General features: G+C 47.9%; 1 protein-coding gene across 1 annotated transcript in view; it reads right to left on the bottom strand.

Moving 5' to 3' along the window:
* NOC2L (NOC2 like nucleolar associated transcriptional repressor) overlaps positions 1 to 17,382 on the bottom strand; it is a 56,075-nt gene that overhangs the window by 10,890 nt on the left and 27,803 nt on the right. Inside the window, exons 17-19 of the mRNA XM_050909637.1 lie at positions 14,184 to 14,327; positions 8,146 to 8,259; positions 3,026 to 3,161 (exon numbers count right to left, since the gene is read on the bottom strand). Of these exons, the coding sequence (XP_050765594.1) occupies positions 3,026 to 3,161; positions 8,146 to 8,259; positions 14,184 to 14,327 (394 nt within the window). The remainder of the gene's footprint in view (positions 1 to 3,025; positions 3,162 to 8,145; positions 8,260 to 14,183; positions 14,328 to 17,382) is intronic.

The raw sequence follows: 17,382 nt of genomic DNA, 5'->3' as shown, positions 1-17,382 counted from the left end.
CCCTCCCTCCCTTCCCCCTTCTTTGCAGAGACCTACATATCCCCAGGACTCTGGAAATGGCTCTTTCCAGTAAAAACTCTGAACAGAGTTTCGGGTGCTGCTGCTAAGCCTTGCTAATGAGGAGAGCATGGACGTCTCTGGGTATGGTTAACCTTTCCAGTGAGCCTCCTATTCTTTTCCCACATCAGCCTTGGCATTCCCAAACCATGGCCCTGCTTCCACTCTCAGAGCAGGGAGGGTGTAGCCCACCAGCCCCATCTCTTCCTGCCCATGTCTGGAAGTAGTGTTGTGTCAGAAGGGCTGATCTGCTCCGATGAGCTTCCCAGATTCCCACAACACACCAGTGTCGCAGTTACTTTCAGAGCACCAACCTGTCTTGGATCAGGTCTCTCCCTGTCACTTTTCAAGGAGGTCAGCATCACTGGGCATTCTCAGCTATATTTCTTGTTTTCCAGCTATACTTCTTGTTTTCCTCTCCCAGAAGTCCATCCAGGGCAGTCTCATCTTCCTGCCTAAATTTCTGCCATCAGCTGCTCAACATGTCTCTCCTAGAAGTAGTCTGAGGCTGATTCAAGATGAACCAAAGTCCTGCCATTGTCCCAGACTCTCCTTTTGCCTTATTTGAAGGGAGGAGATTGTTATGCCTTCAAACCTCACAGGTAAAGAAGTGAATACACAGGCCACAGCAGCTGCAGGGCCTCCCAAATTCCCTTGCATCTGGCCACCCGGTAGAACAATGGCTACAAAGACAGGGAACTGCAGCAAATTGAAGCACTGGCTTCTCTGACTTCCATCTGCAGCCAGCCCTGACAGTTACTGAATGCAGAGCACGGCTGGGAACATCTCACACCCCACACAGAGTAAGAACAAGAGCTCATTGTATGCATCTCCCAAGACACAGGCGCTTTTCCCAGCCTCCCTGTTCCCTGTCCCTTTCCCACTGCGGAGTCACACCATTGCCTGGAGGGGACTTCACTCTATGCTACACTACAGACCCAGTGCTCCGCTGTCTCCACCCAGCACCTCAGGATCCATGGTGGGGCTGAGCACAGTTGCTCCCTGAGATGGAAGCTGCCTTCAGGGCCTGTTCCCTCCCTCCAGAAAACACCCTACTAAGAACAAAGGCTATGGAGAGGCAGCTGACCCAGGAATGTTGGAAGGCAAGGCCCATTACTGACACTGCAGCGCTGATGCATGCTCAGCGACTAGATACCGCAGCTGCGAGGCTCATAGAAACAGAGCAGGGAGAGCCCTTTGATACCACGTGAACCTTAGTCCTTATTTGCACTCTCTTCGCAATATATGTCAGCCCCTTAAAGCTGCCAAAGAACATCATGGACAGATGTCACAACCACATGCACAGGCAGGGGGGTAAAAGCCATGCCTAGCAAGTAGATTGCAAACCTTTATATTCAGCAGATTTCTACAGTGAGCAGGCAAGCACCAGAAACGAGGTAGAAGCTGCGTACATTAGGTGCCAGACAGACAGCTGCCATAGACCTTGTATTGTATCATCAGTTACGTTCATCACAGACACGCCTCGTTAGAATCTCAATGTACATCCAGAAGTCCATCAGTCCAAGAAACCTCCCAAGCATACATAAAGTCAGTTCCTGGGAGGCACAGAAAGAGACCTTGGGTTTCCCTGGCTCCCAGCAACCTGCCTTCTGAACTGCAGTTATCACTGCCTTTTTAGAAGCCACTAGGATTCTTCCAAGGCATTGACGCATATGGCAGGCAGGACAACCCCAGATCTCAAGGATATATCTCAGCAAATTATTTTGATGTCACACTGATCTCTCAGTACCTTGGTGGGTCATGTGCTCACTTTTGCTCTCCTCCCATTCTTTGCTGGGTCACCTACAAAAATCCACTGACTTCAACCTCAAGCTATCAAACAAGATTTTTCCAACCTTTTCTTCCTCCTGTGTCACAGATGCCTGTGAGGGAGACAACGCTCATTGGTTCTGTGGTAAGTCTCAAGATTTATCCTCACGCCTTACAATGTGCACAACAGACTAGGACTTTATCCATAGATTAAATCTCCAAACCAGAAAACTCTGTATTCCTGCAAGTCACCCTGCTACATGAATGACAATGCATTTAGAAAGCCTGTGATATCCAAACATTCCAAATTACAAAAAGCACATCTAACTTTTTCCTCAAACTATGAGATGAACTTCTCAGGCAGGTTCCACAATTTACTGTGGCCCCCTCGTGGTCACAGCCAGAGAGTGACATCACTCCATTTTCTCTAGAGGCTCTAGACTTCTTGGCTTGTCAAAAATACTTGCAACGTCGGTCACTGTAAAATAAATAAATCAGAAGTGCATGCAAAGAGAGGATAACCATTCTTCCATCAAAGATTCTTGTTCTGGTAGCCAGCCCCTATGATAGCTATTGTTTGCAATGACGTATACAGCAAAGACCCAGCATGCTGTCAGGTGGAACAACATTCTTATTCCTCTTTTATAGGTGCAGAAACAAAACATGGATTTCTGCACCTCCACTCAAGGTGCAAGATGACAGCAAACACTTTTATGTTCTCCAAGGTGAGACTTCAGCCCAGAACCTGCACAGGCTGTAAGCACAAGAAGGAGAACTCACTCTTTGGGAATTACAGTATGAACCATGGCTGCCACTTTGAAAGCAGGGTCTGTGTTCAGCCAAACATCCCCTGGTTCTTGGGCTATCATGTTGAGGTCAGTGTCTGTGACAAAAGAAAGATGCTAAGGGGAGGAGACAGTATGGGTCACGTACAGAAAAAGACTAATGCAGGACTAAGGCTTTAAAATGAGCTGGATTGACAAAGTAGGAGAGGGAGAGAAAGATAAAAGCCTCCCAACCACCTTCTATCTGTCACTTTAAAAAGCCTCCAAAAGGCATCATCACCCTGTGCTCTCTCTCCCTAACAGCATATCTTTTGAACCGAACATGGCCAGCATGCATCCCCCTCAGGGCAGGGCCGTATTGACCCGTATCATACAGAATTCTGCACAAGGAGAAGGTGTGCCCGGCCCCATACCTTTTATAGGGAATCCAACATTCTCCTCATCAGAGTCACTGTCCAGCTCAAAGAGGTCCTTGAATTCCTTCTTATCTTCCTCCTTGCTTTCATCTTGCTTCTTACGCTTAATTTCTGGGAAGTTCAAGTCTTCAAGCTGGAAAAAACCAAAACCAACAGTAAGCACAACCTTAATCTGTACTTCTACACATTAAATGCTGAGCTTAAACACAGGAACTTGGCTTTGCCCAGTACGTGTAAGCCACACTGCCAAGAACAGTTGGGTCTGCCTGCTGCCAACTCGGGGAGCAATAGATAGATCTGTAAGTCAGTTACAAAGGTGCACGATACATGCAAAGCACCACTGCTCTATTGATCTTTACCTAATAAACTACTTTTGCTAATGGGCCATCTACTGCTGGTACCTTAGCATGGATAAAAACGCAAGACATCCACAACAAGCTGGCTGTCCTAGATCTCTGGACTGAAAGCCATGCAAGCCCTGTGAGCTTGGGCAGCCAAGCACAACCAAGCCAGACTGTGCTGGTCATCTCTGAAGTAGCAGTTTTCCACCAACGCCAAAGCTGTGACAGCTATAGCAAATGCACTGTCTTTTTGGCTGCAGATTTCAGCACAGTTAAATGGCAAGGTGCTGAAGATGCTCAAGGTCTGTCTACACCATGGCTTCCCCAGTTACTAGCCCTTATGGAGATCAATGGGCCAAGAGCCTTGCTGCTGCAGACAGCCAATATCAATGCCATTAAGTACTTGCAATTGACACCACCTCACTGCTCTTTACACCTCTCCGGAGGGGGATTAGGGGGAGGATTTACTTGCAAGGGCTCAGGCCAGCAGGGCAAAGATAATCAGAATGCAAATTAAATCCCAAGTGCTCTCTGAACATCAGCTGCTCGTGCCTGGCTGCACACCTCCTGGGAAGCACTCATGCATTAGCACACATTAGCTTGCTTGGAAACATTCGCCCTGCGAGTAATAACTCATTTGCTCTCTCCCACCCGTCAGACCACCCCTCAACATGCTCCTCTCTGACCACATCCACTTCAACCCTCCCGTGAGCTTTCCCCAGCGGGAACAGCAGCAAAGCACAGTCTGTATAGAAAGGCAGCTCTCAGCAGAGAAAGAGTCAGAGAACGGGGATGGGGGGGGGAGAGACAACAAGAGACACACATTTGCTCCTGCAGCCAATTCCAGCAATTTCTCCCAGCCTGTTTCACGGTTATGGTCCCCAGCTGGGCAATATTGATTCCGGGAGCTGAGCACTTACAAGCAATAACCTGCAGCACCAGGATGGAAAGTCAGAAGCTGGCCAGAGAAGGGGAGAGGGGAGCAAATCACCAACCACCATTTGCAGGGTCCTAATTTTAAATCATCTTCCCACCTGCTCTTTTCCGCTATGAGATGCCTCTCCTTCCACCGGCCCTGCAGAGACCTACTGGGCTGTCTCTGTGGTGGGAAGACGCGTGAAGAAAGCAGCACACGACTGGCTTTCCAAACAGCAGTTGTTGCATGCCAGAGAAGAGACTTGGGAAGCAAAATGCAGCAAAAGCAGCAATCCAGAGTCACTGCCAAATGGCTGCCCTCAGCTGACCTAATGACATACTGTAACCATCCTCTTTCCTAGGGTAGTTATGCTCCAGCAAGCTCCATCATGGGTGTGGGGCAGGGGAGCTGCTAGGGTGAGAACATTTTCCTTAGCCCCTACCAGTTCTGGTGGACAAGACAGGCTCATGCTTCACTCCTCTCCTTTGCTCTGGCATATAACTTTATGGAGGGTGGGAGGGCAGAGGGAGATGCTCCAGAAATACTGATTCAGTGAGAGGCTCCAGAAATAAAACACAAAGGTCTCAGAAGCTGAAATATATCAGCAGGTATGCTTCTAATGCAGCATGAGGCTGTGATCAGGGACACCGTCCTCGTATCTGATCCCTTTCAGTTTATACATTCCTTGCCTTTGCAAGGGCCTCAGCCAGGTCATGCTGCCATCATCCCAGCCTCAGGGAGACGCACCAGCGCTTCCTGCGGCCCAAGACCTGGACTACCATGTCCTCCCTCAGTATCTCCATTTGGGTCAAGGCCTCTGATGTCCCAGAGATGGTCACTCCAACAGGTACTGGGAACCATACCCTGTGGCATGTCATCAGTACGGCTGAGCCGACTCTGCAAGTCTCCCAGTCACAAGCAGCACCTTTGGGCCCTCTTCTGTGCCAAGAGCCATGCTACCTGCAGAGTCCCTGTCCAGCAGCATTGGTAGCTACCACTCTTCAGCAACAGCAGCAGTTAAACAGGAGTCCAGCACTGCCTAATCAGGAAATAGTTGAGGTTGAAAGTGTCACAAACAGAAGCAGAAACCCAGTTTTGACAACAAACAACTGCTGCATCAACTGCCCAGGTCCCTGTTGGCTAGTCCTGTTCCCCATGACCCTGGTCACTGTTACTCCTCAGCAGCAGTAAATGAAACGCAAAAATCATCCAAGGTCTTATTCTCCCTCCTCACACATCCTGAGCATAGGATCTTTCCATGGAACACATCACTTAGTAGGTTTAAAGTGGAAATGGAGCTGTATATGAGTAAAATGTCTCATGTACATGATGTGGAAGTCTTCTCCAATTCTCCAAACTTCTCCAATGCAAGGGACCAAAAGAGAGAGACTTGTCTCAACATTGTGAAAAATTTCTCCAGTACCCTGTGCAGGGCATGTACAGCAGGGAGCAGAGGCTGTTAGTTGGGACTTCTTTGTATTTGCCTAGGAAAAGTCCCTGTTTCCAAAGGTAGCCTACAGTTTTGGGTGACATCAGTACTGGTTGAACCCAACCTGAGCACATTAAAAAGGACCTGGTTTTGAATCATGCTGGGTTGTGCTACCTCCAACTTTCTGAGACTCCACAGGAGTGCCTTCAAGACGGGTACCTCAAAATAAAGGCACCAGAAAACCCTACTAGCTGCGGAGTGATCACAAAGCAAAGGAATGAGACTTGTACTGAGCCACAGCTCACAGATACGGCCTGTGTTCATCACACAGTAGCAGTAATTAGGTAATTTGGGGGCCAGTCTTTTAATCCCCAGCTAGAGGGTTACTGTCTACTGAGTCTCACGAAGCCGATTAATCTACATCCCATTAAAAATCATTGGGAAAAGCAAATGAAACAGGCAGACAGGGTCAACGTTCTTATATAAGGCAAGGTGCAGCTCATAGCAGCTGAGAGCCAGGCTGATTTTCTCTGTTATTATTTTTTCCCCCCAATGGCTGCTAATGGGACATGGATTTTCCCAGCCCTAATGGGCCTCATGGTGTTCACTCTCCTGCTGGGGCTCACAATGCTGCATCGTTAAGCTAGCAGTCCCCACCGAGACAGACAACAGCCCCATTCACCAAGCAAAGATGCCAGGCAGCCACAGGCCTTTTGGAAAGCTAACTCCAAAGTCTGTCTCTCTCTACAGTTTATCTGTTCAGCCCACTTTCTCCAAGAGAAAACAAGTCCCTGTCACTGCCCTTCAGACTTCCCCTGGTTTCAGAAGTCACCCTCTTAAGCCTTGCTAGACGAAAGCAATCCCCTTCAAGGAGAGCTCTCCACCTCGGCTGCTCCTGGCCACCCCAAGGAGCTCCAGCTCCCCTCCTCCCTTTAACATGAGACCGGGGCTTGTCTACACCGAGGGCGGATCTCCTCTCCCCTTGTGATAGCTGCTTCAGTACCAGGAAAGTGTCAGTTCACACCAGCAGGGCCAGTTTTGGGCAAGAGATTAGCCCCACTCACAGCCACCACTTCTTGCTGTTTCTTAGCTCCCCCCCTCAATTTCCGTTCTGCAAAGGCCACATTCTCCTGCTGGGTTTGCACAGAAAACGAGTGTGCTTTTTGTTCCCTCTGCATGGCTGCCCCAGGGAATTTCAGCCTCCTGTCCTTATCTCAGGCTGGTATACGATATTGAGCGTTTCTAGGATCTCCCAGGTCTTCTACCATGCTCTGGGACTTGTCTCAGAGCCACTCATCCTCATGTCCCATCGATTATTTTAATTGTTCCCCACCGTATGCTGGAGACACCAATTATATCTATTTCCTGCTCCCTGGCCAAGAGCCTAGCTCAGCCACTTTCATTGCATTAGCATCGAGACAGCTTTCCTTTAGACGACTAATGTAAGCAAGCTCCCACCCCCACCTCCTGCATCTTGGAGTGCAGTGCCATGAGGAGTGGCCAAGGAGCCTTCCCTCGGGCAGGAGATGTGGGAAATTGCAGTCTGAGCACTTCTGTCCAGACAGCCAGTCCCAGCTCACAACCAGCCACCCCTACATGGGTGAAATAAGAAAACGCAAAACAGAACTCATCTCTGATACTCCCTTTGCTAAGAAGAGAGGCATCTTCCCCTCCTTACTTTCTTTCAAAGTTAGGTTTTAGCATGGCAATCTAGTCACATTCTGCAGAGCTGGAAAAAAAGCTGAAGGCCTACATGAGCTCAACCCACTCTGTTTTACTATCAAGAAAGCAACGCAATTTGCAAGAAATGATGCAAAGTGCCCAAAGCAATGTGAGAAGGCCCATGAACGTGGGGATGAACACACAGAACAGGAACTGTGTGTACAGTCTAAACTTCAACACTACATCACATGCTCATTCCAAAAGTAACATCCACAATAAGGTTATTGCCCCGGTTGCTTAGACACAATCGAATCTGTTACCCAACCTACCCCTGCCAGTACACACAATTGCTCTATCACTACTGTCTTCAGCTTCCTAGCCTTGAATTACAAAGGTTGCTGTACCAATGGGTCTTGAACAGCATGAGTCTGAACAGGGACAGCGGGAAATTTACCCTAGTGCTAATTCACCCTATCTCACCCATCCTCTATTAACTTGGGCAAATGAACAGGCTACAGGCAGGGGACACAGATGTTGCTCCTAGAGATCCCAGCAATACAAATTTGCAGGGAGCTGAAGACACTAGCTAGGCTGCCGTCCAGCCACACTCATGCTCTTTCCAAGAATGCCCAGCCACACAGCTCAAGCCAATTTCAGCTCACACCAGTGGAGCTGGTTTTGACCAGCCACCATCCTGCTGCCAGGACATGGCTCTCTTGTCTTCCCACGACACAGACGATGTCCAGTAAGTTAGGCATTTCATTCTTACTCTTTCTTTGCCGCTGATTTCCAGTTGTATTTCCTTCTCTCTTAACTTCTTCCACTGAGTATAATACTTGGTCAGAGGTGTCCCCTCCTCTTTGACCTGCTTCTCCCATTGTTCCTGTGGAAAGATGGGGTGCAAATTTAAGAAAAGTTTTCAAAGCAGTTTTCCAATACAACTTTGGCAAATGCAGGGAGTCGAGAGCAGAGGTTAAGACCCTTTCCCAAACCACCTTTTCCCAGCTTCTGGGTAGGAAATTGGCAACCATGACTAAGAATGCAAGCAGGACTAAGTGTGAATTCAGGCACAGTCATTTAAGCAACTACTGAGTCAGGAGTGGTGTGACTGACAACTCTCCTTAGGTAAAGCAATGCCTGGGCACTGCAGGGAAACAAAAGAAAGCCAAAAGATGAAATGGACAGGTTGGCCAATGCAACAGCTTACTTATGCCATCCCAAAGCACAGGATAACAACGGCACTGAAGGACAGCCTAAAGTCCTCATAAAGGAGCATCTATATGGTGGTGCATAAGATGCTTTAGCTTATGGAGGATCACCAAATTTTCTCAGCATGGTGGCCTGAAATGTGGGTTCCCAGATTCCTGTTTCTCCCTTCTAGAAGAGGCCTAATTCTCAGAATTGCTGAGAACTCACAATAGACTCTCCTAAAATCAGCTCAATGCCTTCTGGGATCCACTATTACTATCTTGGCCTTGAACATTCACTTCTACTCTAGCTCTAGTGAGAAGACACTGACACAGAAGTGAAGTCAGATGATGCAGCCTACTGTAATGAGAAAGACATTACTTCAACTGAAACCTGAAGGTAGGAATCAAAGGGACAGATCAGAGGATCTATCAGGACAAAATTTGTCCCCTGCTCCTTCAATGGAGGCATTTGATAACCTGCTCAGTTCTTGCTTTTTAATTCAGAAAAATCTCATGCAAGCATTTACAAGACCTAAGTACCAAAGATGTCTGATTGCCTGTTCCCCCTGTTCTACAGCCAAGTGTTTATTTTTGAAACAAACATTCCCCTGCAGGGTCTTGGACTCATCCCAACCTTGAGAGAGCAGAGCATGAAGTGCCGAGCCTGTTTCCACTGTCCAAGCAGGGAGAATAAGGAGGAGCAAACACCGTAAATGGTGGGAAGCAAATTAGATGGTTAAAAATTCTTTTACGCTTCAATCATTTGGCATGTTAGTACTGAAAGGGGGGTGGTGGTATGTCATTAAAATACATTCTTCTTAACCTGCCAACATCCCTTTAACTTAAACCCACACAGAACTGTACCTGTTAACTGGATTACCACACTGCCCAGAGGCTTTGCGTTGCGCCACAGGAAAAAGTCAAACTAATGTAAGCAGAAAGACATGACACAAGTAGGAATTGAAACGGGCAAAGGAGGAAGGGAATGAGCAACAGGAACAAAGGTTAGCGTAGATACACTCAAAGGTCAACACAGATCCAAAAAGAGTATCCTGAATCCAGGGCTGAGAACAAATCCAGAGCTCTGTATGGGCAGCTCTCTGTACACAATGCTCCTGTTTGAGGGTGGGAACAAAAGGCCAGACCATCTTCACGGCAGAAGACAGCAGCAGCTCAAATATTCTTCACCAGATCTCAAATCAACTGCTGCTGGGGAGCTGAGCCCCAAAACTAGGGAGCTATGGTGTGTTGGCTGCAGCCTGTGAGCCAAGGTGCAGGAAGAAGTTTGTTTAAAGAGCAGTGTATGAACAAGACAGAAAGAGCAGGTCTCCGCAATAGATAGTGGCACAGAGCTCCCAGCTTACACAAATAAGCAAGTACACAGTATATATTGTGAAGTGAAATACATCGGTCTATGCCAGCTCTTGATTTGGCCCATCACTGGGAGGGAAGTGGAGATGATCTGTGGTCTCTGCAGCTGGCACCAGGAGCTGAACTTTGGTAATTAAATGGTGACCAGCTTGTGTCACCTGCACTCTAATGGCACAGAATCTCTTTATGCATCCTACAACAGGCGCTATCAATACTGCATCAAGCCAAACAGGCCCTTTCTGGTAATCACAGGTCCCAGACTCACAACCCCCACGGGACTGCTTGTAACACGGCTGCAGGTCTGCACGGCTGGAGCCTGCATCTGCTCTCCGGTCTCCTCCCCGGCAGGCTGACTGAAAGCACAGCTGATGTATGGCCGACTCCAGCAGCACTTGCTAGCGGAGACGCCAGCCAGCAGACAGCACAGCTTTACTGTCGATCTGACCCACCACTATGGCAAGAGGAGTAATTCCCGAGGAGTATAAAGTCACCCCATTTATAGATCAGGATCATATCAGGCTGCCAGCTGTAATCAGGCAATTTGTTGATGCTGCTTGGTATGGACAGCTTCTGAGAAAGCCTCTTCTTACAGAGGGCAAAAGTCTATTTGTTGTCTGATACAGCTCTTTTGGTTTTAAAGCGTGCTGGAATCCAGAGATTAAAAGGACCATTAAAACACTCCCATCTTTCTAGTCAGAACACCTCAAGGGGAATTTTGAGAGAGTGGATGCCATCACACCCACTTTAACCATTTGCAAGTCTCCTTCTATTACTGCTTTTGCATCACTGTGCTGTCAGGCAACACCTAGCATGGATCAAGCCCACAGTGCTAGCACCTGTACAAATGTAACAAAGATCATCACCCACCCTCCAGAAAAAACTCCCATCTGAAATGTGAGATGGGGATGAATGCAGAAGATCTGGAAATCCCAGGGAAATGAGGCAATGCTTTCCATCAGCTCATTCCCTCACTTCACGTTTCATTAAGCGTGACAGCCTGCTGGGCTGCACTGTTCTTAAACGAAGGTTCCCCAGCTCAGCACAAAGGTCTGCCTGGGAGCCAGAGAGCTGTAACACAGCCCGGCACACACTGCAGGTCCTTTTCCTTCCCTGCATTTTCCCCGGCCAATCCAGGGCCCACACTACTGCAGACAAACCTAAAATCAGGGCTGTACATTATGCATCTGGCTTCAACTTCAGCTGCAGGCTCCACTTTTTTTGGCTCCCCTGACAAAGACCTTAATTATTATAGTAACCTATTAGCATTGTACTCTCAAAAAAGCCCTGACTCAAGTATTAGCCTGCTTCTCACAAAAAAAAAAAACAACCCCCAAAAAAAGTAAAGTTCTCAATCTTAAAATAAAGTGGAAGAAGTCAGGCTAAACACATCTGGTGTGCTTACCCCTCCATACCACAGTTCCTGGGACGCAAGGAGGGATCCCTCCACAGTCCATCCATGTTAAGTTAAACATTGCACCACCATGCTCCCCCTGCAGCACTAAGCTCAATCACCAGGCTGTTTCTTCTTTAAAATTATATAATATAGACCCTTAGGTAAAACCAACCTTTCTAAAGCACGCCCACTACTCTGTAATTCCCCCCATGAAAGCCACATTTCAGCATGTTGCATGGAAGAATTAGTTAGGAATTTGGGCTCTGCTCCCTACAGTGGAGGAGGCACAAATGCATGCATGTGAAAACCAGAGAGCGTTTGCTTTCAATTGCTCTTGCTGGCAAGGGGGACATGCAAATACCTCCCCTTCCCTCACCCCCCTCCTTCCCTTCCCTTTTCTGGCGGTGTTTGCTCGTGAGAAGTGCCAATGCCCCACATATCTTGGAGACAGCCTGGCAAACTCAACCCAGACTTCGAGGGACACTCCAAATCGTTCTGGGAAGCCCAGTCTCTGTGGGAGCTTTGGCCCTTCTTGGGAATCTACACCATCTGCTTGCAAAGGCGTAGGGCCACCTGGGCACAAAACCTGCCCTGTGGACACAAAAGATAAGCCACTATGGCTCTTCCACCCCACAGAAGTACTGAGTGGGCTGTTCCTCTGCTCCCAGGAGCACTGATATCCCATTAACCGAAGGAAGAGAAAGGCTCCCTTCTCCCACAGGACACCACCACAGTGCAAAAATACAGATTGTATAGGCAATCCAGGCATCCTCCCTGAGCAGCACTTTACACTGTTGCTCTATCCCTTTAAATGGCAGAACAGCCATCTCCAAACAGGCTTGGCAAACTGGTGCCTGCTTCCCTTAACCAACCTCCCTTACTCAAGGCAGGCTGCCTGTTGCTGCCCCTCCAGAGCCAACCCTGCCTGATTCATGCGACTCAGCCACCCAGATGTCCCTGGGAAAGCAGGTGCACCAATGTCAACTAGGAGACATACAGGCAGCAAGATGTTAAAATAATCATTTAGTTCTTACACAAGGGACTGCAGCCAGAGTTGCTGGGAAAAGCAGACAGTGGCAGAGTTGTTGGAAACCCTGTTTTACTTAGCCAACGACCTTCCCCAGCTCATCTGTTTCATGGAGAGCCCCAGAGGCTGAAATCTCTACCTCTGCAGAGTGGGTGGGTGGTCACAGCATTGCCCGCAAAAAGTACAAAACAACAAAACCCTAACCACTTCACTCCAGACGGGAACCGTAATTCCTTTAGCAAAACAGTCCAACCCCGAATGGCATTTACAGAACCAAAGAGTACTTAGTCACTTCAAACCCAGTTCCATCAAACCCTTAATCCCAGAATAGCACTGCTATGTCCTGGCATTGATATCTCAGGATTTCAAAGGCTAATTTTCCTGCGGTCCCTGCCCCTTAGTGTCTGAAGACAAGTTAGTCTGCACTGCAACTTCTGGTCCGTGCCCAGCTCCATGCCAACAGGTGGAGCTTTCAATGATGCAGAACTCCAGACTTTCCAATGATACCATGTGGCCAGAGACACCACTCTGACCCATCAATTACCTTGCAGACAGAGATATTTTCACCTCTCTCCTGCCAGACCAGGAAGAGTCAAACCCACTACTTCCTCTCACACAGAGGCACGCACACGCACAGTTCACCTGCTATCAGACTTGTAAAGGCTGCTGTGCTGGATAAAAAGCAAAGATAAAGTGTCCAACCCAAAGGAAACTCAAACAAAGCTTCATTAACAAGGCTTCCTTCCCTTTGGCTTCATTTACATAGAGCCTGGATTTCAAATACCTCAGAGTTTAGGTCAGGTCAACAGGTCCCCAAAGAAGGATGGAGCAAAGCAAAAGAGAAAAAAAAGCTTCAAGCAAGGACACTGAAAGGAATGTCCCGACAATACGCTACACCATCCCTAGGAGGACCTGGCTCAGAGCAGGCAGACTCCTGGAGCAGGGGAAACATGGAGAAAGGCGGCATCTCTCAGCCTGTTAGCAAGATGGCCAACTATGAGCTAACACACCCTCTAATATACTGTTTTCTAGCTGTGCTACAGTTAATTTCCTAAGAAGGGAGTCTCCATCATCACCTTAGTCACTCCTGTTCATCTCATCACTAAGGCAGAATCCTGACGTTTAACTCAACTGCTCCGCAGGCGCTATGAGCCACCCAGAGCCACCACAACTTTTCTGGGTGTCAAATGTGCTCAGCATCTTCTCAGCAGGCTGGATGCTTAGGCTGCAGACAGAAGAATAAACCAGCATCTCTCTTGAGAAGCAACTGCAGTGCCCAGGATGCCTGATCACTGTCCTTACGGCTCATAACTTTCTATAGCTCTGTCTCCACAAGGGCCAAGGAAAATGGGGAAAGGTTTGCCTCGGGATCCTCAACTGCCACGTATCAGTCTGCCGATGCCTTGATTCTACACTGCTGGAGACTGGTCTCCACAGACTAGGAGGAAACAACACACTTACAGAGGCAGCAGAATCCCTCCTATCACTTTAGGCATGAACTATCAGGAATGGGATGATGAAAACGAAGAAACTTCTCAGCAAAGGAGATGCCCCAGCAAAGCAAGGCGCTTCCGTGCATATGTGTTATAAATAATAGAAGGGTATAATTTATGGACTGTGTTTTCCATGAGGCTCTTGGCTGCAGAGTCTTGCCAGCTATAGCATCAGAGCCCTGCCGAGTTCAGTTGTTTGTGAACATCTGCCCCACCCCACACACTCCCGTTTCCATGATCCCGTCGTCCCTCCTCCCTCTGCCACCCGCTCAACCCCAGCAGCCGGAGTCTGACTGTCTTTCCAGGAAGCCCAAATCGAAGTAGCAGACTCACCACAGACTCCCTGCTGGCCACGCCAAAGGTAGCTTTCTGACGCCTGCTGGCGATGTAGGCAGAATTTTCCTGCAGTTTCTCCAGGAGCTGCCGGATAGGCTTGCAGTAGTTGGCAATCTTGCATTCCTTCAGGAAAGATTTTAGCTGGGAGGAGGAAAAGGAGAGGAAGAATGAAAGCAATGTAATAGTTTCCATAAACAGATCCCATCAGCAAAAAAACATTTCCCACCCCCAGCGACAGACAGCATGGGGCGCCTTTTCCCTTCAATCCGTACCATACGCCAATGTATCACCCATATTCAGCGCTGGGGTTCCTGCCACCCTGGGCTGGGGGGATATAAAATAGTTGCAGTGACAGGCCAGATGTTTGTACACAACCCAGCGCAGAGACCTTGCTCAAAAACAGCTCTTTGCACCCTTTAACACTAATTCTTTCTGAAAAAAATGTATCAGTGGAGTTCAAGCAGCCAGCAGGAAAAAACTCCATGCTCTCTGGGGCCTCAGCTCCTAGCTGCCATTGGAGCTACAGCATCACTGTCTCCTGCTCAGCCAAATAGTAAGAGAGACTGTGAACCAGATGCACAGAGACTAGGAACAGTGGATACCTGTGGATGCTAGATGGCCAAAAGCACAGGGAAGCCAGGATTAGAATGGGGAAAGGTGTCTGTGGGTTAAGATTTTAGAACACCAGTAGATATTGGAATGGGAATACCAAATACAAGAGGCTGTGGATGAGACTGATGGCTGGGATTGAAGGCAGTGTTTGAGAAGAGACTTAAAATTGGGGTGGAAGTGTTTGTGGACTGGGAGTAAGGGTCTTTGGCATAGCTCGGTGGGAAAACTTGGTGCTGCTGCAGCAGCAGAGCTGTGGGTCAGGACAGATGGCCATCTGCAGAGTCACATGGGGTGTAGTTTGCTTAATGTCTGACTGTACCAATCCAACTTCAACTGGCACCACTGATTTTTCAAGGGCACAAACCCACACACCCACCACACAAAAATTTACAAAATGACCCTCTCTGTGGACAACTTGTGCAGCATGTGCCTAGATAATTCTTTCTTTTAGACCCAAGGCCTTGCGTGTAACCCTCAGGACAAGAGCCAGTCTGCCAGGAAACCACAAACCCTACTGCTGCCTGAAAGGGCAAGGATCATCCTACCCACAGAGAATCTGCTCCCGCCCTCTCTCTGCGCCCAAAGCACACTTCACTACTCTCAGACAATGAGACTTCATTGCAAACAGAGCACATTTTTGTGTTGTTTTCTTTTTTTACCTCAGTAGCCTTGTCCTCAAGCAAACCTCTTTTCTCCTCACCAAAGATCTACCCTCCGTTGTGGTTTAACCCCAGCCAGCAACTAAACACCATGCAGCCACTCACTCACTCCTCCGCTGTCCCAGTGGGAAGGGAAGGAGAACCAAAACCAAGGAAAACTTGTGGGTTGAGATAAGAACAGTTTAATAACTGAAGTAAAATAAAATATAATACTAACAATAAATAATAATAATAATATAGTAATGAAAAGGAATATAACAAAAAAAAAGGTAAATAAAACCCAAGGAAAAAAAAAAAGTGATGCACAATGCAATTGCTCACCACCCGCTGACCGATGCCCGAGCAGTGATCCACCCCCCCCCAGCCAACTCCCCCCAGTTTATATACTGAGCATGATGTTCCATGGTATGGAATACCCCTTTGGCTAGTTCGGGTCAGCTGTCCTGGCCGTGCTCCCTCCCAGCTTCTTGCACACCTGCTTGCTGGCAGAGCATGGGAAACTGAAAAATCCTTAACTTAGGATAAGCGCTACTTAGCAACAACTAAAACATCAGTGTGTTATCAACATTATTCTCACACTAAATCCAAAACACACTGTACCAATTAGTAGGAAGAAAATTAACTCCATCCCAGCCGAAACCAGGACACCCTCCCAATACAAACCACCCTCCAACACCACTGCACTGTTCTGACACCTCCAAACTAAAAGCTGAGGCAGCAGTGGACACTCTTGATGACAGAAAGAGAGATGGGGGTGTCCAGATTGACTCATGGCTTGAATTCCAGTTTACTATGCTGTCTGCTAACAGCTTTCACCAACTGCAAGACAAGCCTCTGGAGTGCTGTCCAAATTCTGCAGGCCAAGCTCTTTGCTAGAGCCATATATATATATATACACACACACACACACTACACAGGCACTTGATTTAGAGAAAGAGATCCAACAAGGCAAAAGAAAATGGTTAACCACAATGGAACCTTCATCTCAGCTGGGACCTGCAGATGCTATCATGACAGAGATAAAGGGTTTCTAGTCAGCAAATACAGTACTGCCTTCTCTACTTATGGCTTCAAATGTTCTGCCTCAAAAGACAGAGCTGGGGGAAGGAAGATGTCGTCTCCCTCCTGTCAAGCCTACATGTTGGCTTGATCTTACATGCCAAGTGGGTAGGTATTAAATGTTAATTGAGGTGACAGTCACACCTAGCTCCTCTCTGTCAGGACACTGCTCTCCCGATGGGTATATTGCTGCAGGATCTGCTGTCTGCTACACACATGGAGAACGTCCCCCATTACCTAGCAGCAGGGGCTTCTCTTGTCCCTTTATCCCCAGCATACACCCACCTGCCATCACACATCCAACTCAGAAAAATGGGAGTTAAAATGAACACCTTCACCCCTTTCCACAAAGCATACAGTCCATCAAACAAGTACAAAGAAAACATCAGCAAAACTATTCTTCTGCTGGGGAAGCTTGTCCCACCCTCAGCCCTCCCTTTCTAAAATATTTATTTTTTATAGGTGCTGCATATTTATCTCCACTGAGAGACGCATTTGTCACTCGATTTATCTCACTTGATCCCCACAGCTGCAGCCCCAGATCCATTTCATCCGCTGCCACATATATTATCATTTTTCTTTTCTTGCAGAGGTGTCACCAGAAATCCTGCAAAATCTCAGGCTGTATCTGTGCAGTTTGGTCTTGTGTGTTCGCTCTCACAGCCGTACGCTTCATTTCTTCTTTCCCCCTCCTCTCTCTTACCCCTGCAATCCCTCACAGTCCCACCACTATCTGCCACAGATATTAACGAAATGTAATGAGATCTCAGTCCTGTGTTAAGAGGCAGGGAACACAACCAAGAAGGTAAAAGAAGACAGAGGAGAGAGAGAGAAAGGGACTCTGCGTATGCCTTTTTCCACTCTGC

Source organism: Gymnogyps californianus, chromosome 21 (assembly GCF_018139145.2).
Source record: "Gymnogyps californianus isolate 813 chromosome 21, ASM1813914v2, whole genome shotgun sequence".
Lineage (NCBI taxonomy): Eukaryota > Metazoa > Chordata > Aves > Accipitriformes > Cathartidae > Gymnogyps > Gymnogyps californianus.
This window is presented reverse-complemented; position numbering and strand designations above follow the sequence as displayed.